This window comes from Dermochelys coriacea, chromosome 4 (assembly GCF_009764565.3).
Source record: "Dermochelys coriacea isolate rDerCor1 chromosome 4, rDerCor1.pri.v4, whole genome shotgun sequence".
In the NCBI taxonomy this organism is placed as follows: domain Eukaryota; kingdom Metazoa; phylum Chordata; order Testudines; family Dermochelyidae; genus Dermochelys; species Dermochelys coriacea.
Window position 1 is genome coordinate 48543246 of NC_050071.1, and position 27704 is coordinate 48570949.

The following is a 27704-nucleotide window of genomic DNA, read 5'->3' on the forward strand; positions in this document are numbered from 1 at the left end:
CCTTTTTCTTATATAGGATATTTAAAAAACACAGGCAGATTGAGACACCTTCCCCCTCCCCCCGCTCACAACGAGTGGTGCTTTACACCACAAGTAGCCCCATTGATTTCAGTGTAATTAACTTACACTTGTGGTGTAAGATACTATTCAGCATGATTAAGGGGATCAGGAGTTGATCTTAAATAACTGAGAAAACCCCTTGTTTATTGATCTGTAGTCCCACTTGCATGAGTAAGGCCACTAGGGTTTGGCCCCTTAAGTGTAAGGAAAGAATTATTTATGGCCTACCTATAGCTGTACTTTTGTGACGAATGTTCCTGGCTGTATGTGTATGCCTTCTGATGTCGTTGTTTGTAAAAAATATTGAGTTCAAATAAGTTCCAATTATTTTTTCTAGACAAAACATCAGCGTGCAGAGCTCAGTTATCTAGTTGATAGACCCCGACGGGTAAACAGGTATGAGCTCCTTATTCTTATTTTCTTAATGTAGGAATATATCCAAGTTGTATTTTAGCATGTGTGAGTGGGGATGTAAAAATGTGTTTACTTCAGATGTAAAATAATAGCTAAGCAACCAAAATTTATTAAAAATTATGAATGTATTTAGAGATTCTATTAAATAAAATAAGCAGTGCCACATAAACATCTCTGAATTATGGCTGTTGTGAATCTGTTTTAAGCCATCTGAAAAGAGAGCAAATTCTAATTTTGTACTCGTCGAAAATGTGCTTTAAATACTTATGAGTCCCTCTGTAGATTCTGAGACAGAATATTGATTTATCTGAGTGTTAATTTAGACTTCCAGCTTAAGCAAATGCTACCAAATTATTTACAACAACTGCATGTAACACAGGCAGTGTAATAATGGCTACTGTCTATTTCAGTTGGATTAATAATGCCTGAATATACAAGTTTCGTGTATGATGGACAGACTGGTTCTGCAGAAATAGTGTTGCAGAGAGGAGGCCTGAATGAATGCAGCACCATGTGTGGCCATGTGATGGCAGAAGAATGTTTTATGAGTCCCTCTTCATGTTTATTCTAATAAGATTTTTGATGTTTCTAGTTCTGCATTCCAGGAAGCAGACATAGTAAGCTCTAAGGACAGTGGTCATGGAGACAGCGAGCAAGGAGACAGTGATCATGATGCCACTAATCGAGGTCAATCCTCTGGTAAGTCTGATAAGAGAATCTAAATATTTGATCTTTTAATAAGAGAGCCAGAAAGGGCAATTATGTGGTTATAAATAATATAACATGAGTGTTTATAGGTATAGCATATGTATATAATGTATGGATGGATGAATTTACTGTCAACTTGATGGTATACTGAGATAGTCAAGAGATTGTTTCTCAACCCTGACTAGCTTTTGAGAAGTATAGCTGTTTTCTGCAAGTTGTTCTGTATCTGTGGATCTTCCTGCACATTAAAGCAAAGTTGTTGGTAAATTTTTTAGCAGACCGCAGATTTTTCAACAGCAAATTTGAGGAATTTTAGAGTATTGGGCAACTTTGGTTAGTGACTGTAGCTGGCATGGTAGTGTGAAGCATAGTGGGAGTTCCCAAAAGAAAGACTGAACTCTCTGATTGAATGACTGCCAGATTGTGAGGATTTTTGCTGGGATCGGTGGAGGCACATAGAGTGCTTTGAATATGTAATGTGTTATACTTTCAGACTTTCTGAGGCTTGTTTTGTAATTCAAATAAAGGGACTATATAATATAATGATGTCCTTGTTAATAAGTAAAAGGTATGCAATGGTCATCCCTTCAATCCTAATGAAAGAAAAAAATGTTTAAAAATACTGTTATATCATGATTTAAAGCAGATAGATGTGATTAAACAGTGGAATTATTCCTACATGTACGTTGCTCTCTCTTTGCTCTCATATTAGTGTAAATTCTTTTTGAAAGATAGGCTCTGAGTATTTGGCTGTAAAACACACACACACGCGCGCACACACACATACACACAAAGTACACTTCAGCTAATAATTCTGTTGAGCACATTGACCAGTGGTGTGGGAACCTCAGATTAGTTATAACTTATTTCTCCTTCTTCTGCAACCTGTAAAAAGCCCAGGCATTTGCTGCAAGTGTTTTATGCAAGGTGATTTCACACTCCCTCACTTCCCTCCTCTTATCCCCTTCTCACTGATCTCAGACCAGCATTCCCAGAAGCATCAAAGAGAAATGCTGGTTGTTTCCCAATCTTGCCCAGGAGTTGTGGCTGCTACAGTCCCTTGCTCTGCTAACATGCTGTGTCTTCTCATGCTCTTGCCACTGTCTCCTTTGCCATGGGAAACCCAGGCACCAGGGGAAAACAGGACACTCAAGGGCCCCTTTATATTGCTGTGAGTCATTAATATGCAGACCTAATGAGACTTGAGAAGAGCCAAGAGTCTCCGGAGCTCCCCGCTCCTTGTCCGGCTTCCCACTAGTTGAACAGAGTGTCTATTTTGTGTCTGGGAACCTGACAACAAACCAGGTCTTGCCAGAAGTTTACATCGGAACACAGAGCCCCCTTTCATTTTTGTCCTATATATGGTGTATGATTTATTGTTGTCTTAAAAAGCAGTGCATTTAGCCTTCCCCACCCATTCTTTCACACAGTTTCTGATGCAGTTTCACAGCAATCAGTGCTAGAGAGTTATAAAAAGCTCCCACTCCTCCTGCCCCTCCCTCTTTTTTTTAACTTAGCTGCATTTCATTTTTTTTTACAGTGTTTTACTGCAGCACTCATCTCAATGAACATTTCAATCAGTTTAGTCCCTCAGCATAATGAACCATAATAACCAAACAGGAGAGAAAAGAATAAACAGCTGCATAAGGGGCTGGATTTGAAAGACTGATGGTGGGAATATAATCACATAGTTGCACATCAGCCAAAAGCTATTTTATTTTGAAATCATCCAGTTCTGTTACTATAGTTATGTTTCTGCTTCCCCCACCCCCTCCTCCTTTTTAAAGTAGTATAATTCAGACATTAACATTGAAGCCATTCTCAAACTTGGCACCAGTTGTCAGACTGAGCCAATTCTTTTTGTTGTTTTTGTTTTACAATGAGGAAAAAAAATCTACTTTGCTCTTTTAAAGACATTAAATTTGTTTTAAAATAATGGTTTAATATGATTTATGGGCTCATGCAATTAAAACAGAGATTTGATATGAACAAATGAAATTTGACAATAAGCTTTCTGTCTAATCAGAATTAATATCACAAACTGAAAACACAAACATACAACATTCAACATCCAATTTTGATAAACTACTACAGTGCATTTAGCGTAATTATTTTGCATAAAGATTTTTACAAAGCGGATAATAAATATGTATTTACAAGGTGTACTGGAAATTTCTACAGGGTGTTTTGGGTCTATTTGATGCATATAGTAAAGTCTTGTATAAATCCTGGGCTGAATCTTGCTGTCATTACACAGACATCGGCACCAGTGGTGATGATACAGAGAAGGAGTTCAGTATAAAACTTTTATTCATATATTTTCAGTACTTCTTAATGAATTATATGAAAGGATGAGAGTAAATCTTGTTTGAATTTCAATGTCTGAGGACATTGCTTCTCAATTAATTTTAAATGTAGCTCTTCGATTTTCAATTCTTTCCAAATTAGCAGAGAATACACATTGCTCCACAGCAAGGCTAGGAAAAACAAAAACATAATGATGAGAAACATCATCTCAGTGAAAATTATATATGTGCGGCCCAACTGTGCTCTCTTATCACCTTATGCTGCTTCTCTTCCGCCTTTCTGCTTATGTGCTATTATCTACCATCCTTCCTTTGCATTTGTCGTTTATTTCTTCCTCTAGCTCTATATTTGTTTCCTTTTGCTTTCTTCTCTTTCGCCTTTCCTTATATTTTGTTTTTTTCTTCCTCATCATCATTTTATCATCTGTCTGTCTTCTTCTCAAGATAGTACCTGCCACAGAATAGCATCATATTCATGTCCAGAAATACTTGATGAATGGTTCCAACAGCAAAATTAAACACACTCCTAGTCATTTTCACACTGCAGGTGGCTTTGCTTGGAAAGGCATTTTGCACTTCACTTTACATACTATGTGACTGCTCCTGCTGTTACCATTTGTCCTGTAGTAGTCCAGTGCCTGGTCGAAGTGACTGTGGAAGAGGTAGTGGTTTAATAATTGAGAACCATGGCACAGATACTTATGCATAATGGGAGTCTTTCACTGTGTGATAGATCCACCAGGCACAACTGCTTAGGAGGTATATTGAACTAAGGTATTACAATCCTTTGAAATATTATAGGCCAGATCCTCAGCTGGTGTAAACTGCAGCGTCAGTGACTGAACCAAGAATTTGGCTCATTTTTTTAAATTCATATTTTCTTAATATTGATTGAATTTAGTGCATGTGAAAGGTGCTTGATTCTGTCTGTCTGTCTTAGAACTTATATGACCTCCAGTACTGTAGCATCTGAATACCTCACAATCTTCTATGTATTTATCTTTCCAAGACCAGTGAGGTACTGAAGTACTATTAGTCCCACTTCACAGTTGGAGAATTGAGGCACTCCCATTGAAATCAGTGGGAGTTAGGTGCCTAGATGCTTTTGAAAATCCTACTATAAGTGACTTTCCCAAGATCATACAGGTAGTTTGTGGCAGAGCAAGGAACAGCTCTCCTGAGACCCAGGCTAGTGCCCTCACTGTTGGACCATCCTTTCTCTCTGACTTAGAGTCTTGGAAAGAAAAGTCCTTATTTATCTGTAGAACAGATACAGTTAGAGCAGTGATCGTTCTAGCTTCCCCACATCAACCCCTAAATGTGCATCGATCATATTCTAGAGAAATCTCTTCTAAGAATGAAATTAATTTGTTCTCCACACCTAATTACATTCTTGGCCTCTCTTTTGGGATTGCCAACATAGATGCCAGTTACTGCTCTGCATATATATGTGTTTAAGTTTTATAAGCTAGACACCTGTCCACAAGGACTTGGACCGATGCTGCCAGTTCATTTCATATAGCTGGTCACCAAGAAACCATCTGATGATAATGGCTTTTAAACACTAGATTTTCACTTGGGATCTGCTGAGTTCTGTATATCATTACACATTACATCATTACACATTTTATGGAATTAGTTTTGTAACATAATTAGGCAGGTATATTTGCAGGTCGAGATGTATATGAAACGTTGTAGTTATAACGATACATCCACATTGTTCCATTAGCAAGTATATCTACCTATTCTGCAAACTATTCAAACATGCAATATCAGATACTGCAAGGCTAAGGTCTAAAATTAGTCTTCCTCTCACTATGGGCAAGTGTACACTACAAAATTAAGTCGACCTAAGTTACGTCAACATACAGCCACCACAGTAATTGATTTAGTTTTACATGTCCACACTATGCTTCTTGTGTCAGCGGTGTGCATCCTCACCAGGAATGTTTGCACTGATTTAACTGCCAGCGTGGGACATTGTATGATGGTTTCTGAAAGGCAGCAATAGTCGATATAAGCAACACAGTATCTACACGGACACTGTGTTGACCTAACTACATCAGCTTAAGTGTGATGCCTCTCATGGATGAGATGAAATGCTTAAGTCGGTGTAGTGGGCAAGTTACATTGGTGGAAATTCCATTTTAGTGTAGTCGCTAACAGAGTTAGGTCGACATAAGCTGCCTTCTGGTGATCTAACTCTGTAGTGTAGACCAGGCCTATATCTGTAAGAGACTGGACATTAGGAAGACATCTGGTGAGTTTCTAGGAGTTTAAGGTGCCAGTTGTGCCATTCCACACCCTCATATCAAGTGATTTGTGCAACAGCTTTAGCACGAGCCAATGTGTCTGTCCTGTGGGATGCAGGAACAGCACCATATTGTAACTGGTATGGGGAAAACAGATTGAGAAATAAAGAGAAGAAATTCCAATGGTGAAAGGACAGAAAAAAATCACTATTCCTTTCCAATATAACAGTTAAATACTGTTCTGAAGATCATTTGGGCAACAAAACCATGAGGGTGAACATAAAGTGGTCTAGAAAAGTGCTTTGACTCTAGCTGATTTTGAGGGGCGGGGAGGGGGGGGAAGGATTCTTGCATTCTTAATGATGTTTGCTCCTCAGTGATCCAGATTAGACTTTGAAGTTATTATTTGGAAGAACTGAATCTATTTTGGGGATGTTTAGGTCTTTATTCATGCTGTTGTGAGGATGGAGACAGTTTTATGCAGGGCAGTACATCAGTTGGCTTGTGAAGGCTAGCTTTATGACAGAAGAAATTGCTAACGTGCTTTCATTATCAATAAAAAATGATGCTGTAGAAAATAACACCCTCCAAAAAAAGAACAGTTGCTTTGTTAACACTTTATTAGTATTTGCTATTTTTATTACATAATTAACATTAATAATATGTTTGAATATATTCATTACTTACTCTGAAGGTTTGGCATGTGGATCATTTTTCTTTAATTACATTTAAAATATAAGTTATTTAAAAAATGAATCTCAAAAATTGCCTAAATATCTCTTTGATCTAAAGAGAGTCTTTCATGCCAACTAACATACATATTCATAGACATTTTTGGTTTTGTCTTTTTAAAATTGAGATAAAAGGGATACTTTAGAGAATCTGGTCCAAACCAACAAATTCAGGAATGAGAGTTAGCATTAAAACTCTGCCCTCAACCCCTATCTCCTTTGACCATCTTAAATATGTCAGGCCATGTGGTATGTGAAATTGTTCACTGTCCAGTGACCTATCCAGTAATTGGATTACAGGGTAAGGAATGATCTCCTGGTCTTTTTTCATGCATATATTAAATTGCAGTGTTTATCATATATTGCTATTTGAGAACTCTGTGCCAGATATTTATATTCTTTTCATGCAGATATTGAATTTATTCTCACCTTTAAAATCTCAGTTTATCTGGTACTTTATATTTTTCAATTCAATTATAGTATGAAATATTTCTTCACTGTGGATTTACAATTATGATGGATAGTTTAGTCCAGAAAGACTGTACATCTGGCAGGATATATGAAGGAGATGCAATGGAAGTGTTATACTGCCTGAACATTTTTTTGTGTTATAAATCATAAATACCGTGTTTGGTTTATGAAGGAGTCCTGTGCCGGATGCTTTATTTTGCTTTCTGTGATATAACCTCCTTCCTACAAAACAGAAAAATAGACATTTTCCTTTCTCTATTGGTTTGCGCCTTGAATACGTTCTGTTAGAAACAATTTGCGAGAATGTCATCCCATTATACCATAATTAAAAAGGATGAATATTTAGCTATTATATCATAGTTAATAAAATTGAGTATAGTATCCATGAGATTTCAAAACTAGAATGCTAATTTGAATTTACTGTGCTCTAAATATATTAATATCTAAGGGCCTGATTCTGCACCCATTAAAGTCAGTGGGAATGTAGCCACTGAGAAATGGGAGCAGTCATCCCTGGACACTTCCTCCCCAGCCACCCACCTATATACGCACTTGAATTCTGGCTGTCTATTCCATCCGTGGATATTAGTGGCTAGATCTTTATTCTTAAATCATCTTCTGGTACCTTCTCTTTCCTTCAAGATAAATCAGATTTGGTACATACAACATATATTTCAGAGCCCCCTGTTTTCATTTCTTCATTTATTAAAATGTTGATTTGTAGTGGCTATAACATCATTTTCAGGTCCTATAATAAGCTGTTACATAAATCTGTTTGTTCAATGCACTGCAGTTGACAAGCAGAAATCAAAGGAAACTAAGAAATAATAGGTGGATAGACAAAATTTTCCAGTTTAGGAGTGATATAAAACCAAAATGGTAATATGTCAGGTAATCTTCCAGGAGAAAAATAAACCCAGGAAGAAGGGGGGAAAAAAAAAGGTCTGCCCTTGAATAAATATCTAAAGCTGTCTCTTCCCACTGGCAAAACAAACAAACAACAGTTCAATGTTTATCCTCAAGCTTTTCTTTCCCTTTCCCATCACCATTCAGTTTCAGAAGACATTGAATGAATTTGGTCACTGAGGTAACATTAGTGAAATCAAATTTGTAATAATTTTCCTACAAAATATATGGATATTATTCACATTTGACTTACATTAGGAAATCTGAAAACTGAGTATATCAGTTTGAATTAAGTGTTGCCTCTACCTTCTCATTTGCAAAAATTCTTAAAATATAAAGAATGCCTTACTCTGCATAGAAAAAAAAATATTGGAATTGTTCTAATACTAGCGTTAGTATTGATGGTGTGTGGCCACCTCTTTGTAGAATGTATATGGGTGCACCTTTCTTTCTCTGTTTTATTTATCATCCTTTTTTGTAATAGATGCTACCATTATGATATCAAGAACTAAGCTAGCCAGCTACCTCATAAACAATTTGTATGTCTTACATGCTGTTCCCTGTCTGTTTCCTTAATTACAATTGCAGTTCACGTTTGCATTCCTCAACAGCTCACTGATCAGTAATTTATTTCCAGCTTCTGCTTATCAATTATCAATGGCAGGGTATAATCAAAGCTGGACTTAGTAACATACATAGCTTAATTTAAAATAAAAAAGTCATTATAAGGTGAGATTAATCTGTGATAAAAGCTTGCTTCTTCTTTTTATCATTTATCTAAATGATTGCCCTCAGTTCTCAAGCACTTGTTGATAACTCAAAGGGAATTCTTATTTGCTGAAACATTGTTTTCCATAGTGAGAGATAACACATAACTATTACTAATATAAATCAAATTGCAATGCAGAACTGTGGCAGAATTTTAAATACTAATCCTCACCTAGAAGATCAAGCTAATCAAGTTCTTTATGGTGTAGACTGGTGAATAAGCTACAATAAATGAATCTTGTTGTAGGTGTTCAGATTTTTTCCTAGTTCTCTTTCAGTGAGTTATGACACTTCTTTGTAATTCTAATGCACTGGTTGTAAATACAATATTTATAACTGATCTTGTTCATTTTTGACACATACATATTCTAAAACATTAAGTTTACTCTACAAATAAAGGGAAAAATACCTCTCTACGATTGTGCTCTTTCTGTATGCTGTTGAATATCAATCTGAGAGAACAGACTTTATTCCATTTTACTCCAAAGATTTCAGACACTACTCCCTCAAGAAATTTAAGCCAACGATTTAAGGAATCAAAGTCAGGAAATATTCAGTTGAAATACCAGTCTGAAGGTAGTCAGTGGAAGTATTGCTTGTCATTGAAATCTTAATACCTTTAAAGGATTTGTAAGCGAACAGTTTTGAGTTGGTGGAGACAAGTGTTCGCTGATATAGTGAGCATTAACACATTTGTCAATAGTACCTGCAGCCATGTCACATCAGACTACAGCTACCTTCATGCCACTAATTACAGTAATTTACTGTGGGACTCTCTCCAGTCACTAGAGTGGCTTGGTGATGGTAAGAACCACTGTGGTGGCAATGATAACTAACTCTGAAGAATTAATTAAAAGGATGGTCTTAGTAAATCATTTTCCTCGCACATTCTATTGATACATACATTCACCTATTTTGTCAGAACTGCTTTTAGTAATTCATAGTCTCTGTCTATATACATTCATATACACACAAATAATTGCTTTATAGGAGTCATAAGTATTTAGTTTTCAAAAGTGAGTTCTCAGTTCTTATTACTGAAATTTCATTCTTTTTGTAAGATCCATGTTCATCAATTTTTTCCCATTTGTACCTTATTAAGTATTAACAAGCAATGATCTGCTGCCATCACCTGTAAATTGAGTTAGTCTTGTACCTGAATGGGTTCTAGGAAGTAAGGTTCACAAGAGATTCTGAGAAGTGAATCATCATCACACTTCTTCTCATGATTGTTTTGCACACTGTGACATTCTGGCAGTTCCTCTCTTTGTAAATGATGGCATTGACTGGTGAAGACCAAAATGATCAGATCTTTTATTGGTGGAATGAAGGCAGTGAAAAGCGTACTAGTAAGATTTCTCTACCTATCTCTCTTTTCACCCTCCATGTTCTTTCTCATCTGTCAGCAGCTTGTCATGATGCTGAAGCTTATATATACAGTTTCTTTCTCTTTCCTGCTTGCAGGCATGGATCTCTTCTCCAATTGCACAGAGGAATGTAAAGCACTGGGCCACTCGGATCGGTGCTGGATGCCCTCCTTTGTCCCATCCGATGGACGCCAGGCTGCAGATTATCGCAGTAATCTGCATGTGCCCGGTATGGACTCTGTTCCAGACACTGAAGTGTTTGAAACACCAGAAGCTCAGCCTGGGACAGAGAGGTCCTTTTCCACCTTCGGCAAGGAGAAGGCCCTTCACAATACTCTGGAGAGGAAGGAGTTGGATGGACTGCTGACTAATACACGAGCGCCTTACAAACCACCGTATTTGAGTAAGTACTATTCAAAAGGCTGCATCAAAATGTTCCCTTTGCGGGAATAAAACTTGGCTCTCTGCTATCCTTACTATGAATAGTACAGTCAGAGTATTGCAGGCAATGAGAAAAAAAATACTGCTCTTGGATTCAGATACTACTGAAAAGGACATTGTTGAATGCACTTAAAAGACTTTGTGTCACGATAGTAGGTCACTGTTGTTAGCAGCAAAAACAGTATAAGGTGATGGCAAGCTAATTTTTTCTTTACATTTTAACTGCTCCAGGTGCCTCATTTTCTTATTGATACTGAACATTGTCACTTCATCAAGTAGTGCTGGTATCATACCTACATTGCTAACATGAGGCAGACATGTTTGGAAGACAGCAGATGAGGTTTTGTTTTTTGTTTTTTTTTTAACATACTGTTCTCACTATCTTTTATTTCTTGGTCATCCTACAAGATATAATCTTGCATATTCTACTCAGTACTTTCTATCTTGTTCTGAATTCTTACTTCTTTTATAGTCATCATTGTGGTTGGGTAACACAGAAGACAGTGTGTGGACATAGGAAAGATAGTGAATTATGCGTTTTGGATTCTGAGCTAAAAGGTGTACACTAAAATTGTACTTTGGTCTAAGATGTTTTACCACTATATTTACTAGCCCATTGTACTTTATTAAGCCATTACAAGATCTCCCTTGACTTGAAGAGTTTATGATGCTCATTTAGTCCGTGTGACTGGAGCTATGGAGAGCAGTGTTATACCAGTGATCCTTCTTAGAGCAACAGCAGTCCCTTAGGACAGTAGGTGAGGTGAGGAATGTTTCTCTGGAGTTGTTTTTTTATTTAATTTTTAAATTTCAGATGAATTCAGTAGTTGTCAAAAGTGCTGCACCGAGAGCTCTGGAAACTGAAGTCTGTCTCCAGAAAGGTTCAGCATGGACAGCAATGGTGCTTATTTCTTTGATCTCCCTCAGCTCTGTCCTGGTAGCATGAGGGTACCTTTCAAAATGTGATGGTAGTTCAGTCTTCTTACCCATTCAGTCCTTGGATTTTCTGTTGAAACTACGAAAAAGGTTGGAAAATTATTGATTTTGTGATGTGCACACTCACTTATAAGGAACTGGCCTGAGGCAAGCATCTCATTTCACATAGGCTAAAAAAAAACCCCAGCCATCAGCTAGCAATGTCTCCTATACTCTTCTGACAAAGGTCAGATGTGAACTGTTGACCTTGTAGTGAACTCGTCTGTTTTTCATTACCAATCCCCATAACCATCCAGTCTTCCAAAAGTGTCTTTTTGTATTAGGGCCCATTCTAGCCATGCATTATTAATTTCATCTTCATAATTTCAACTAAAATGTTTGGATTCTACAGCACTTCCAACCTCATTATGAGAATGTCTCTGTTTTTGTTCAGTTTAGATACATTTGTTACAGTGAGGATTATCCATAACAATGCCAAACTGATGCTTCTGTTTAATTGTTCTACGGTTTGGAGGTTGATTATTTTAAAGTAAATGTGCCTTTTCCCGTTAGTTTAATTTTTAAATTTATGTGCAGTTAATATAAATTATTCAGTTTGTCAGTCTGTAAGCAAATTGTCCCATAGTTTATACTTTACTTTCCTCACAAACTATGGCATGAGAATATAAAATAGTTGAGGTAACATTGGAAGGAACGATATGTTGTGAACCGGATTCAGCAAAATTAAATCTGGACTTTGAATTTCACTGGACTTCTAATACAAACCTTCAACAGAATCTAAATTAATATTTCTGTCTTCTATTTCCCCATATTTAATATTTGCATTGGTACAATTTTAGAATTTAAAATGTATAGCAAATAATAAAAGAACAAAGAAAAGAAAGTGAACCTTTTACTCTGTAGAGCTGAACAGATAATTCACAATGAATAATTTATTCATTGAACAAGAAAAGAGAAGAGGCTATTCTCAATTTAGTTTTAAGGAATGCACAGGAGATGCATTCTCCAGTTCAGGAAATAACTATAGTTTAGGCACTAATTAATAGTGACCACAATATAATTAAGTTTAATATCCTTATGGGAGGAATTGCACCAAAAAATGGCATGGTGATAATAAATTTTAGAAAGAGTGATTTAAAAAAAAAAAAAGAAGCTAGTCTAAAAGGATCCCCAAGTGAGGAAAATAAAATCCTCAAGACTCAGCGTGGTTGCTATTTAAGCACACCATACCAGAATCATAGCACATATGCAAAACCCTAAATGAAAAGAAATCAGGAAGGTAAGAAAAAAGAAAACATATGGTTAAATTGCAAGATAGAAGAGGATTACTTGAGATAAATAGGTAACAATTAAAAAAAAAATACTTAGCTTAAGTAAACCCAGTAGAAAGAATCCTAAATTAAAACAGATAAATTGTAAGATTGAAATTAGGAGAGATAAGAAGGTCTTTTTAGAACAAATAGCCAAAGACATGAAAACTAATACACATTTTTTTTTTTTTTTTTTTTAGTATGTCAGAGGTAGGAAGCCTGTGAGAGAACAGGTAGGTCTGTTGATCTGCAAATATTGAGGGTAAAGATATCACAGAGAAGCTAAACAGTATATTTTCATTGGTCTTTACAAAGAGAATGTTAGGGAAGCTACCTACCCCAGATCATTTTTTTTCAAGTAAAGGTGAGGAAAATGAAACTGAGGTGTGAAAAGATGAGGGGCCTGAATAAATGGATACATTAAAGACAAACAAGTCACTAGCACCAGGTGGTATTCATCAAGAGTTTTGAAGGAAGTTTAGAATTAAATGGCAGAATTTGTAACAAAAATCAGCTACTGTGGGGGGTGTCTCATAGCTGGAAAATGTAGTACTTTTCATTGGAGGAGGGGTCCCCAGCCAGCAAGCCAGAATCTTTAGCCAAGTCCTTTGAATACTAACCTTATCCTGAATAAGTAATATACAAAGTAGTATGTTAATGTTTTATTGTAAGTTTGCCTTAATAAAAGGTGTTGTTGTTGTTTTTTTAAAAGACACTAAACATGCTCCTGAAAATTATAGGCCAGTATGCCTTCTCAGTTTAGCACCAGGTATATGGCTGAAGTAGTAATGAAAGATCGAGTTTTAAAACAATATAAAATTATGAATATAATATATTAGGAACAAACCATCATGGCTTCTATAAAAGAAAACCCTGTCTCTTCAATCTGTTAGAATTCTTTGAGGATGTTTTAGCAATGGTGAATAAAAAAGAATTGGTTGATATGATGAACTTTGTCAAAAGCTTCTTGAAAGTTCAGACAAATTATAAGAGGCTATTAAAGTGATTAAGCATAGTCACAGGGTTAGAGGTAAAGTATTATCACACATTTGAAACTGTATAAGAGACAGAAAATTATTAGGAATAAATGGATTGTTTTCAGCACCATCAGAAGGTTAACAATGGGGTTCCACAAGGGCCCATACTGCTTAATATATTTAAAAGGGATGAAAAGTGAAAAGGTAAAATTTGCAGAAGACAGTAAATTATTTTGGTTAGTCAATACTATAGTACAGTGTTTCTCAACCAGGGGTACATGTACCCCTGGCGATATGTTGAGGTCTTCCAGGGAATACATCAATTCATCTACATATTTGCCTAGTTTTACAACAGGCTACATCAAAAGCACTAGCAAAGTCAGTACAAACTAAAATTCCATATAGACAATGATTTGTTTATACTGCTCTACATACTATACACTGAAATGTAAGTACAATATTTGTATTCCATTTGGTTTATTTTATAATTATATGGTAAAAATGAGAAAGTAAGTAATTTGTCAGTAATTGTGTGCTGACACTTTTTTGTATTTTTATGTCTGATTTTGTAAGCAAGTAACTTTTAAGTGAGGTGAAACTTGGGGTACGCAGGACAAATCAGACTCCTGAAAGGGGTAAAGTAGTCTGCAAAGGCTGAGAACCAGTGCTATAGTAGACTATGAGGAACTTCAGAGTGACTTAGCAAAGCTAGGTGAATGGGAACATATATACTGAAAGGAGTCATTTGAACTATTCTTGTACCTTTATAGATTATAAATTAACTGTTACCACTGAAAAAAAAAGACTTTTATATCATTGAGGACAATGTAATGAAAAGCATCTGGTTCATGTGCACTGGTAGTTACAACAGTAAAGAATATGCTACATTGTACAAATATGGAATAGAAAATATACTGAAAATATTATAATGCTATTATGTAAATTCATCATACCCTCTCACCTTATTGCTGTGTTCATTTCTGGTCACTCCAACAAGAGAATGAGGGGGCAATAAAGCAACTGCAAAACAATCAATTGAAATTTCATAAAAAGGGAACTTTTGTTTTACTTTTGATACCATTCACAGTTGACCTGTGGAATTTATTGTTATGAGATTTAATTGAAACCATGAACTTAGTAGAATTTAAAAATAGTATCAGACATTTGTATGGATAAATGAGAACATCAGCAATTACATTTGAACATATGATGATATAGAATCCCCATATTTCATGGGTGTTCAGAAGTAACTTCTGCTATGAGCAGGTTATTCCATTATATGTTTTTACTTCACCTTCCTCAAAAGCATCTGGCCCTGGCGTGTGTCAGAGGCAGGATATCAGACTAGCTGAACCACTGAACTTATTCAATATAGCAATACCTATGTTCCTGTGAATTTAGCTCATTTTTATGCTAATGGAATATCCATGAGCAGATCATGATATCCTCAAATTCCTTTGTTATACTAGGTTATTTGATTAATATCTTTTCAAAATTTTCACTCTGTGGATTTATCATAAATATTTGAAATTCACGCTGTTCTGCTTAGTTGTGACTCAGGCAATAAATCACAGGGCCCTTTACACATTTCTGATTGGATGAATGCACAAGCTCTACTAAATTGAATACTTGGGCATGCAAATTTTAAAATTCATTTTCTTCAAGTAGTCAGGCATGGACTTGGAAACTGACTTTCTGCAAACATCTTTTCTATTAAAACTTGATCATTGAAGGGTCACAGAAATCAAATCCTGAACAGGGGCTAAAGCAAATTCACTAAAAAATTTGAATGAATATTGGGGTGGGGGGTATTGCATTTTTTCCCCATCTCTAATTTTAAACTTTTGTTGTTCTTCTGCTGATATATGTTTGTTGTTTTTGTGGTCTAATTTCTTTGGGCCGGGACAGTGTCCCACTACATATCTGTACAGCACCCAGCACAATGGGGCCCCAACCCTCATTGGAGCTTCTGGCCCAAAGGGATTAGACCATCAACCTGTTCCTAATCACCTAGGACCAGATCCTGAGATGCTATAAACTGGTGTAGTTTAATTGAGTTCAGTGGAGCCATACTGATTTCCAGCAGCTGAGAATTTGACCCTTAATTTTAAAAATGCATTGACTTTCATCCTTTTTAAACAAGTTTGTGTTTCTTGTGGGTCATCATGGGTCATCTTGATTGACTTATTGATAGATAGATAGATAGATAGATAGATAGATAGATAGATAGATAGATAGATAGATAGAAATACTTTTGAGAGCTTCTGAGAGTTATGAATTGATATCAGTAGAGAATTATTTTTTCTTATCAGGAGAAGAACAGGCACAACATGGACAGCAGCAATATAAGACAGGAACTGACCAAGCTTAGCTACACTATTCACCAATGTGCCTCAACCTGGACCTGGTGTCTCCATACATTTATAATCTTTGACCACAGTTGTTATGGTTTTGTTTGATATGAACTCTAGGGCTCCAGTCCTGCAAAGACTTAGGTACATGCTTAACTTTGCATGCATGTAACTTAACTTCCCATTGACGTCAACAGAATTGCTCTTATGCATGAAGTTAAGTATATGCATACATCTTTGAAGAACTGATTGCTTAGGAACTGGACTATCAACTAATCTAAACAAGACACCAAAGAACAATCATAAGGTATGTTTTTTTCCCTCCCACAGCCATTGTTAGGGTTAGCAGAATTCAGTTTTTATTTTTTTTATAATTTTTATGGATAATGTCAATGTTTATTTTTAAGCATTTTTTTATTTTTATCAATTTAAATTTTCACAGTTGTGGAAAATTGGGGGAGATCAGTCAGAGGGGGCTCAGACAATAATTATTGAATGACAGTAGATGTTGAAATTCAAAAAGTTAAAGCTTTATAATTGTCAACATCATGTGTTAAAATATACAAAGTAAATATCCTTAAATCAAACGCTAATAAGTTCTCAAGCAGCATTTTTATTACTTTTGTTTTCTGAAATTCTGATTATCATCAATGGATATATTTTTTATTGGTTTGGACATATCAATGTTTACCGACATTTACTGTTAAAAATTGGATCCTTCCAAACATAGTCATTATCCGTCAACTTGAGTTGGTTTAGAATAAATGACCCAGAAGTAAAAACTGTTCCATATCTTTTTAACATTACACTGAGTCAGTCACTGCCCTGTGGTGATTTTTCCCAAGGAATAAAAGTGTGTTGATAAGGATTTGTATTTAATTAATTAATGTATTTATTTATTGGAATGTGAGTGTCCCTAGTATCATAGAGAAATATTACTTCATGATAGCATATATACCACAGAACACTTTTCAACAAAAGGTAAAAGCAAATATAGGAAAAATAAATTTCATTAAGAATTCCGTTGTATTTTTTCAAAAAAAAAGAAAAGGAGTACTTGTGGCACCTTAGCGCTCATGAAAGCTTATGCTCAAATAAATTTGTTAGTCTCTAAGGTGCCACAAGTACTCCTTTTCTCTTTTGCGAATACAGACTAACACGGCTGCTACTCTGAAACCTGTTGTATTTTTTGTAAATTAAAAATCAATCATGTAATTAGTGAGGCTCTTATGTGCTCAGTTCTGTGGAAGCAGAATTTTCTTTTCTTTTTGTGTGGTTATGCCTTCTTTTTGAAAAATCGTTTGCATAGTTTTACCATAGCTTTAAAGTATAATACAAACCATATATTCCATATATAATACATATATTATTAATACAAACCATGTAAACCAAACAAACCATATATTCACCAATATTGTGGCGTTATTTAAAAAAATTAGGAACATTTGAAAAAAAAAGATGCATGATTTTTAAAAGGAGAGGATAGTGGTCTTGTACTCATTTTTGCATGTGCATTTATGCACTTATAATTTCTCACACAGTTGTACAAACAAAGCAGATATTGGTATCGCAAGGCTTAGTTGGGCCCCTATCTTGTGATTTTTCTCATGCAGATGCAGAATTTTCATGTAAAATTGTGGTATATATTTGCAATTAAATATATACAAACATGCACCAAAAATTCATGTGCAATTGGGTTCTTATGTCTAAAAATTGACTGTAAAGGTTGAATTTTTCAAAGGTGGCTTCAAACAAGTCTGCACTGAAATGCACAAGTTTGAGTACTACCATTTGTGTGTGCAAGCAAAATAATGTGTATGTGTAAAACTCTGCATGCATGCATGACTGAGTTATGCATGTGCAAATTCTATAATTTTGTGCACAAAGATGGCTAAAAATGCTGCTCTTCATCCTGTAATCTGACACATAAAGGTGATCCCCTTACATTGGTATGGAGTCCCAGTAAAGTGCATGGAATTCTGCCTGGACAACTATATGACTCAGATTACAGGGTCCAGGCTTCTATGTGCAAATGATTTAAGCGTGCAAAATTGCACACACAAAAATTGGAGACTGAGTTGGATAGATAGCTTTTAATGCCCAGAACCCAGTTGTGCATTTGGCCTGTTCTTCTAAGGAGTAATAGGAACTCTTGGCTTTACCACTGTCATTTTTAAAAAGATGGGAGACAAAAGTTGTTATATGAGTAAAACGTAGCCTAAATTTGTTGTGGGACATTAAAAGTAATTTTAGCTATATTTCTAAATAAAATAAAGTACTTAAAAATCTTGTTATAGGAATGAATAAGGTAAGAGTGAGAGGTAATATGTATTCACTGGTTACAGTAAGTATTCTATGACCCTTCATAAACAACTCATGATCATTCACTGCTCAGTCGTTATTGAGTAACGTATGTAATGTTTTTAAAACTCCTATTCTCCACTATTTTGTATTCTTCATGTGACTGTATTTCTCTTGCAGTCATCACTCAAAGGGAATAATGGTTACAGGGTATCTAATGTAATAATAGTTAGAGAGGAAATGGATAAGTCACATGGCAAAATCAAGAAGGAAAAGTTTAGAAAATGCAGAAATAACTGAATATGTTCATTTTAATATGGCCTAATAAAATTTAGCCTGGAGTGGTGTTATTTTAATTGAATTGAGCCATTTTTTTTAACATGAAGAAAAATGAGAGACTCATTCAATTTTCCATTCTAAACCAGGAATATTAGCTGCCTTATTTAGGCAATATTTAGCTGAGTCTTTTTATATAGCTAAAACACTAGACAGAACTTCATTGTATCCTTCTATATTATAAAATAGTGAGGAATTCAGTAGTAAGTATAGGGAACACTTTCTCCACCACTGAAATGCAGCCAATGCTGGGATGAAATACCACAAATATCAGCAACTCACAACAGTTTAGGGCAAAAAGTAAAGAATACATTTTCTGTTTGGTTTAAAGAGGGATTTGTTGTGAGGCAGGCAACTGGAATTTTACTAGGTTTCTTGAATTTACCCCATATTTTTATGAAAGGTGTCATGCTCTTTAATATCAAGTTGTTAGAATCTTGTTTTTACATCTCATTGAAAGACAGCAGATAGCCTCCTCCCCCACCCCACCAAACACACACACCATTTTAAAACAGTGGTTGAGTAGTGTCAGGGTATGTCTATACTGCAATTAAAAACATGTGGCTGGCCCATGCCAGCTGACTCAGACTAAGGGGCTGTTTAACTGTGATGTAGATGTTGGGGCTCAGGCTGGAGTCTGGAGTCTAGTACCCTGCAAGGTCAGATGGTCTCAGAGCTCGAGCCCAAATGTTTACACCACAGTAAAATAGCTCCTTAGCTTTGGGTTTTTAATTGCAGTGTAGCCATACCCTCAGAAAATAGAGTGTCATCTTCTGAATCACCAACACTAAAATATTAAAGAAACTAACAAAAAATCTGCTGAATCCATTGTCGGTTATTTTTGAGAATGCTGTGTCTGTCATCGTATGGTAACATTTTCAAAGCATCTCAGTGACTTAGCAGTCAAAGTCTCATTTTCAAAAGTGCCTTTGGCAATGGGACTTAGGCTCCCAAATCACTTAGGTGGCTTCAAAAATTTTACTCATGGTAGGCATGCAATGTTATATAGAAGTCAATGCTATCCTCACATTTATTATGAAGGCCCACTTGCTTCTGTCCTTTTCACTGCTGATTGACACTGGAGTGCAGAACAGAACTTGCTCCCATTCCTGGCTCTATGCAAAGTAGATTCTCTCACCAAAGCTTCAGCATATGCACTTAATGGAGGAGGGACCCCAAGTGGTTCTTGCTCACAGCTCATTCTGTGGTGGGATAATCTTCTTCACATACCCACACTAGTTAGCTCCTGTTCCTTTGTTTCTCTTCTCACAATTCTATACACAACAAAACCTTGAAAACATCCCTCCAAAAGGCTTCTCTGCTTCTCCTTCCCCCACTTTCATTTGTAAAGGCACATCCCCTTTCCCAACTGTTTTTTCCCCTACGAGAAGGAAAGAGGACAATAGTTTAAAGAATGTGATAAATAATTGGTGGGGGAGGGGTGGGGAGGAGGCAAGGAAAAGCAGTCCTCAGGAGTAACTGCACTAATATCTTTACATTTACACATGAACACTCTAATGTCCAGTACCCACTTCTTCATAGACTGTGCTTCAACTCTGTTCTCACATGACAGCCACTGATCATGCCAAGAGATTCATGCTAGCAATGTGGATTGCTGCTGGCATGAAGCTACTATGAATATAGTTAATTTGTTTTCAGAAGTCACTGCAGGCTAGTGAGGTCTCAGAGGATTGGAAAATGACACATTTAGTACCTTGTTTTAAGAAAGGAAAAAGGGAGACCCAGGTAAGTAGACCATTAAGTTTAACTTCAGTTCCTGGTAAATTGCTGAAAAAAAAATTAATAAAGCAGTCAGACTCAGTTTGTAAGCACCAAGAGTAAAATAGCATGATAAGTGGTGAGCAATGTGGATTCACGAAAACCAAATTAGACTAAAGTAATTTAATTTATTTTTTTGATAGGAAAACAATCTTTATTGGTTACAGAAAATATAGCCAACATAGTGAATCAAATCTTCAAAACATATTAATAAATTCTACCTGCAAAATGTGTGCATGCATGAGTTGCAAGAGTAAAACTTGTATTTGCATGTACACACAGTTGCCAGTTTTACATATTCTGTTGTAGTATTTAAGAATGCAATATGTACTGTCCAGATCTGTGGTGTGCAATCCAATCTGCTGGTTTCAAAAATTCAGAAATGTGGTCAAGCATATCTTCTTGATACAGAGTTTCCTATTGTTTTACATGACAATTTCATAGGTAAACTGAAATAATGTAATGTATAATGATGGATGTGAAGTCGATTAAGAGGGACTGCTAATGAACAGTGCTTCACCTCAGCCTTCCTTCCTGTTTCTGCAATATTTCAGGTGGACCTTTGAACCCTTAAGAACAGTCAGTTCAACTACCTGGCTATGCTTTCATATTACATATTAAGTGACAGAAAATTCATACTCACATGACATCTAAATGCACATAACTTTGAGTGCAAAAAGGAAGGATGAGTTTTAAAAAACTAGCTCACAAATAACAAAAAACAGTAATAGTTATTATAATGGGCTAATATGAAGCTAAGGAGAAGATATTTGTAGTATCTTGAAGTGGTCTATTCTAGACTCATTATTGACTTGGAAGATACTGTGGAGATATGTGATAATCATATTTTTGAACAACAGAATCTTGGAGAGGATTACATATGCTTTCTAGAATAAAATAAAACACAGTGTTATCTTGGTAAATTGGAAGGACTAGCGGAAATTTGAAAGTATGGTATTCAGTAAAAACTGAAGCTTCATTTAACAAGGACAAATAAAATGCTTAGATAAAAGCATACCAGCCAGATTATACTACCTCAGAAAAGCACCAAAGCTTTTAGTAAATGTTAAACTGGGCACAAGACAGAAATGCAGTGCTGGTGTAATATTGTATCAGAGTGCTGTGTTCAGTTTCAGGCTTCTCAATTAAAAAAAGACAAATATTCATAGATGTCAGAAATGTGCAGTGAAAATGTTGAATTATTTTGAAAATAAGACAGACAAAAGACTAAGAGAGCGAACATTAATAAATCTAGAGATATGGAGATTGAAAGGGAGATGAAAGCTATTTATATATATATAAACAGCTGTTACAAAGAGGATAGGGATCAATTATGGTCATTAGTCAATGAGTACAGCGCAGGAATGAGTGGTTTAAGATGAAGCAGGAAAAATGTAAATTAGGGATTAGGACACATACACAATGGAATAGGTTGCCAATAGACAATTTAGAATTGCCCTCACTGGAGATGTTCAATGCTAAATATAACACCCATGTATCAGGAATGGTTCAGGAATAATGCAATCAGTCCCACCAGAATGCATGAGTCACCTATTCAGGTGTCTTCAAGTCTGAAATATTCTATGATTCTCTCTGTCTCTAAGACAATGATGCTATGTGTATTATCTACCATGTTATCAGAAGATATTATAGTTACAGTACAAGAGAGAGGAAAAATTTGATACTGGTTGGTACTTCTTGTGAGAACACTGGCTTTCACTTTTCTTTGATCCATTGTAGAGAATAGCTGACTGTTCTCTGCATTCAACAGTAGTATCTGGAAGGCATCATTTCCACAGTAAATAATGACAACTAGAAGATTAATCAAATCTGACATATATTTTGCCACCAGGCTGTACTTGGTAGTTTAAAAAATTCCTCAGCATTTAGCACAGAAAATCAAGTACACACAGAAGTACCATACATGAATTGTACACTGGTAGCAACAAACAGCCGGGTCTCAATTCAGGAAAACATCCTATTAAACACTTGCTTAATTGTAAGCATGCACCTATATCACATTGAAGTCAATCCTTAAAGGTAAGCACCAGCTTAAGTATGGCTCTGAACAGTGCTTAAACACTTTATTGAATCAGGTCTAATTCATAGCAAGTGAAATGTCCTTCCGGACAAAGGACCAGCAAAAGTCAAGCACTACTGAAATCTTAAAAGTAAACATTAGAGAAATGGCTAAAATCTTAATATCATACAGGAGTTGCATTACAAAGGCACCATCTGCCATCAGATACCAGTCTCTTATCACACTAAATATTCTAAATATGGAGTGGGGGAGTATGGTACCTCAAGCAAATTGTTGGAATGGCCCTCAATGTAGCAAAATATTGAGGAATTTATTCTCAGAACTGTGGTCACTGTATGTTTTTTTTCTTTTTCTTTGGGAATGAAAATGGAAATGTGAATGTTCCATTAGTCCACACAGACGTGCACATACAATCCCCAATGAAGTCAGTGTATTTGTAGGGCCTAGAAATCAAAAGCATATTAAAATGAGGAAATTAAATTTCTTAAAACAGCTACTGTTAAATCCTGCACTGAAGCTAGTCAAGTTGACTGAGTGTATGTCAATACAGAATTTGGACAACAAACTTCAAAAACAAGTTGATCATCCATTTAGGTGTTGGTGCAGATTTCAAAATTAATTTCTAGTAGGAAAAAGCACTGCAAAGTGACCCTCTTGTATTTAGACAAGTGATATGTCCATTTTTTATGGGAAATGGGAGGGGGGCTAATATCATCAGTATCAATGTAATTCTCAATAGGCTGTAAACACTGTGTGATCATTGCAATGTCCATCAGTGTCAAATCTCCAGTTGCCTTGGAATCATTGTCCTTGTTTGATTTCAGTGAATTTGGACAATTAAATCTTATACGCACTTATGCAAGACAAAAGGAAAGGGCACTGTATGTGGCTACATTATTTATTATGGGCAAGATAACTCTTGGATATGCTAGTGTAGAAAATCCTAAGTGTGTAGAAAATCCTCAGTGTAGTGAACAGAATTTAATAATCTTTAGGATTTATTTATTTAGATAAAAGCAAGGTTGTTTGTGAGAAAGGGTTCAGTATAGCAATTACTAATCCTTTGTATTTCAGCCTCATTATTTTATTCACAGCCTGCAGACCTAATACTCATGTTCTCTTTTGATTTTACACAATCTGAGTAATTGTACATATCAGTCCAAATGCTATCAGATTTCAAGGGACAAATTCTGTCTGGCTATAATATGTGTTGGCTGGGGAAGGGGGAGGTTCTTCATCCCCTTCCCGACTTTGAGTAGTTCTACCAGGCACAGCCCTGTGCATAAGAAAAAGCATGGACTATGCGTTTCCTACTTCCCTGGTGAACAGATAGTGAGGATCCCACTGCACAAAAACACACTCAGACATATACACACACTGGCCACATTGGCTGATCTCCCTAAAGAGTGTAGTTGGAGTTCTGAAACTACGGGTGCTGGGGATGCAGCAGCACCCCATCTTGAAGTGATTTCCATGATATACAGGGTTTACAGTTTGGTTCAATGGTTTTCAGCACCCCCACTATAAAAATTGTTCCAATGCCACTGGGTGTAGTTGAAGAATGGCTCTTCATATTCAGTCTGAGGTGTTGGCCCAGACCCTCAAAGGTACTTAGGTGTTGCTCAGTTCAGCATTGTGGGTGGCCAGCCACATAGTTGAATCTTCAGTCCTGAGTTAGGCACCCAGGCAAACAATTAAATGCTTAAGAAAAGGATCCTCTGAAGCCAGCAAAGTAATCATGAAACCGCATAAGTTAGGAGTTAAATGCTGAAGAGAAGAGAAGGTGGAAAGAGAAGAGGAACCTAGGCCTAAGTAGCTGACCTAATGTGCTTCCTTCTGCTCAGGATCCTCAGACACAAACACTCTCCTGGAGTTAGGACCCTACTCCAGGTCAGCTGCTTAGGTAGCTCATTGCCTAGCAGTCAAAAGCATTTCTATCTCTCTGTCTGCTGCTCACGATACCTCTCTCACACATCTCACACATCCTACATTTCCCAGTTCCCTGATTGACTTTGGTGCAGTTTCTGTGCTGCTTCCCTACTCATCAGTGGCCTGCATCTGGCCATCCTGCTTTGGGGCTGGCAGTTAACAGATGTTAGGCATGCTCAGAGCATGCCTATAGGGTCAGCCCCCACTTGTGAGATAGGCAGTCCCGCATCTCATTTGAGAATTGTAGTTCAGGGCTTCTGGGACTTTGGCTTGAGCCAGGGCTCTGAGCTGCTCATTAGTTGCAGGGTAGCATCAGGTTTAGGCAGTTTTGTGAATGCTGACCATCAGAAACGTAGGCATCTAGGGAACTTAAATGTGTACAGGATCAGGCAGCAGTTGAGCGGCATTTTTGAAAATGTCAGTGGCACCTAATCAATGGAATTCAGTGCCTAAAGAGGCAGATAGACACCTAAATACCTCTGGGCTGTTGTATCTTTATACCACTTCTTACTGTGTTAACTGTATCTAAATGCACAGTGAAGCCCTAAGAAGTTATCGAGCCCTGATGTTATTCTGCTCACTTCATTAGAGCTACCACATGGGTAAACTTGGTTGATTTTTCCTTTTAGATATGAAAATAAGTATTTTTCCAAAGTCCTTTTTTCAACACTTAGTTGTTCTGCAGAGAAAGTTTTTAAGAAAAATAAAATCCTAAATTGTGACTTTTGAACTCTAAAAACAAACATGGCAATGTACAGATATATGCACGGAGCACAAAACATCCCATTTAAGCTCTTTAAAGGAAAAAAACTTCCCCTCTGCATTAATCAGTAAGGAAATAATATTTGGGAAAATGTTATCTTGACATTTGTGAACTAGTGATTTGGGGACTGTACAAGACTGACAGTATCCCAATAAGAAATATCTGGAATGTCTTTTAATGGCATTTTCATAAGATATCATCAGTAATCATTTAAAAATTCTCTTTAAATATTACACATTTAAAATGACTATATGGATTGGGAAATGTATTGGATTGACAGCTTTGGTGACTGGAACACTCTCTGTCCACAGAACAGCTTTAACATGGGCAGCAGGAGTGTAATCTTCCCCTTCCCACATCCCCACCCCAGCAATGCATCTCATGCTTTACCTGGATAAACAACCACAAATGTGGAGTGAATTGTGGTAATTCACTCCACATTCCCATTCACTCCTTGACCTCTCTTTAAAAAGTGGTTTTGTGATGTGGACACCTGCCCACTAATTACTAGACTGACACTGCAATTCTTTTCATATAGAGCACCAAGCTATCATCAGATAAATTGTAATCACTAACAAACTGGGCTAACTTTGCACCAGAGATACGGAGCAAACATATATTGCTAGTCATTTGAGTAATCTATCCCCCCTCAGCATCCCTGGTGAAATCCTGGCCCTGTCAAAATCAATGGGAGTTTGATAGTGCCAGATATCACTCTCTATGTTTAAAACATATAATAATGCAAACAAACTATAGAAATATAAAGACAGTTCAAGACAACTAATAATGCAAATTGAAAATCAAGATAAACGTAATGTAAATATGACATAGGACTCTTATACTATCCGTGGAAGAAATTTGCTGTATCTTTATAATGCCTGAGTATTTGGGCTCTTTGTGAGTGGAATGTGAGGAAGTTGGAGAGGTCTGCCACACAGCCCCATGACTGTTTTTTTCTTTCCTATGGCAGCAGTAGCAAGCGTAGACCCTCTGTACCAGTGGCATGGGACATTGAAACCACTGGATCTGAATAAACATCGTTCCATCTTTGGAACATACCCACCTCACCCCTGTGCTTACCTCATATAGACAGACGTGGAGACAAATACTAAAGTGCATGGGATTGTGCCCTTGCATGGCCGCCCATATGGCAATCTCCAGCACAGCTGCTTTACGGGGTTAAGGGGTATAAAAGGCTTCGTGCTTAAATTCCACACTAAAGGTTAATTTGGTCCTCGGGTAGTAAATATAGCATGTATAGTGCTGCCTTGTTTCCTTTCTGTTCTTCTGTTACATGGGTGTCTCTGATTGAAGAGATTATTTTTTTTCTTCCTCCCCTTGGTAGCAGTAGCACTAATATTTATAATGCAGCATTAGTATGTATGGCATTTTACATGGTCCCTTCCCTGAAGAATTTGCAGTGTCAGGGCTCAATTGGATCTTAAAGTTACTGCCCCATCGTGGGGGAAGTATGGGGTCACACTGCTACAGGTATTATGCCATGGTTTTTTTTTCCTGGCACTGTCAGTGTATAGGGTGGACATGACTACAGCTATGCCATAAAAGAAGTGCAACATGCACTCCCTTTTGAAGCTGACGCTGTCTGTTGGCCATTGTGAAGCGAAGCTTCAGGATCACGGCCCTGCATCCTTCCTGTCCTTCTTGGAGTGCTAGCAATGCTTAACAAGACTACTCTTCTGTTCAGAGAAGTGCAAGGTCTGCAAATGTGGCAAGTCCCTGTTTGGAAGTTATTAGAGTAAGGAACGCTCCTTGTACCCTTTCCCTTCTTCATAACCGACCTAGAATCTAACTATAATCCAGACCTAAGAGTTTCCTTGGCAAGATGAGAGAAAACAGACACAAGAGCAGGCAATGGGAAAAGAGTATAAGGGTGAGATTTTGTGATGGAAAGGTTTCTTATGAATGTATCTTGATAAATCTTCTGTTTTGTTCAATATATTTCTGTTGTTTATAAGCCAGAATTGTTAATTATAGTTATTATATTTTTTCTTTTATTTTTCCTATTATCTTATTTTTCTTCCCTTTTCATTTCTTCTTCTTCTTCTTCCACACACTCTTTTGTGTGTCTTCTTTCCTCAATCTCTACATGTAACTATTAATGGGATAGCTATGCATTCATATCAATGGAAGCATAAATGCTAATGTAAGGCTGCTGTACTCTGCTTCCAATTTTTATTGAAATCTATTATAAATTTTCTATTTTATATACTCTCACAGTAACATTCAAAACCCTTTTGCTTTGAAGAAGGAGAGCTACCTCAAAAATAATATAGATTATGGATCTCTAACAATATTTGAACTACCCTTCATGCAAGTTATGATGCTTGGTGCATGATGGAAGCATCACATAGTGGTGAGGGGGTCAGGTCCTCTTTAAGGCAGAGTAGGGCTCATAGAGGGGGCTGGGCCTCCCACTGCACAGGTTCTAGCCCAGGGTCCTGTGAGGGTTACCAAAGGGTAGGCACCAGGAGCACGTTACAGATACCTTCCCTGGACCACTTCCTACCCTTCATTCTATAGTCCAAGCCTTGCAATC

At 36.6% G+C, this 27704-nt stretch overlaps 1 protein-coding gene across 3 annotated transcripts in view; it reads left to right on the plus strand.

Annotated features, from left to right (window-relative positions):
- PCDH10 (protocadherin 10) overlaps nt 1-27704 on the plus strand; it is a 40642-nt gene that overhangs the window by 6974 nt on the left and 5964 nt on the right. The window contains exons 2-5 of one of the 3 annotated variants that reach the window (XM_038399979.2): nt 398-456; nt 1067-1173; nt 10081-10386; nt 12871-12903. In XM_038399979.2, coding sequence (XP_038255907.1) covers nt 398-456; nt 1067-1173; nt 10081-10386; nt 12871-12884 — 486 coding nt within the window. In that variant the 3' untranslated portion in view covers nt 12885-12903. The remainder of the gene's footprint in view (nt 1-397; nt 457-1066; nt 1174-10080; nt 10387-12870; nt 12904-27704) is intronic. The other 2 variants (XM_038399978.2, XM_038399982.2) reach the window with 2 other exon arrangements.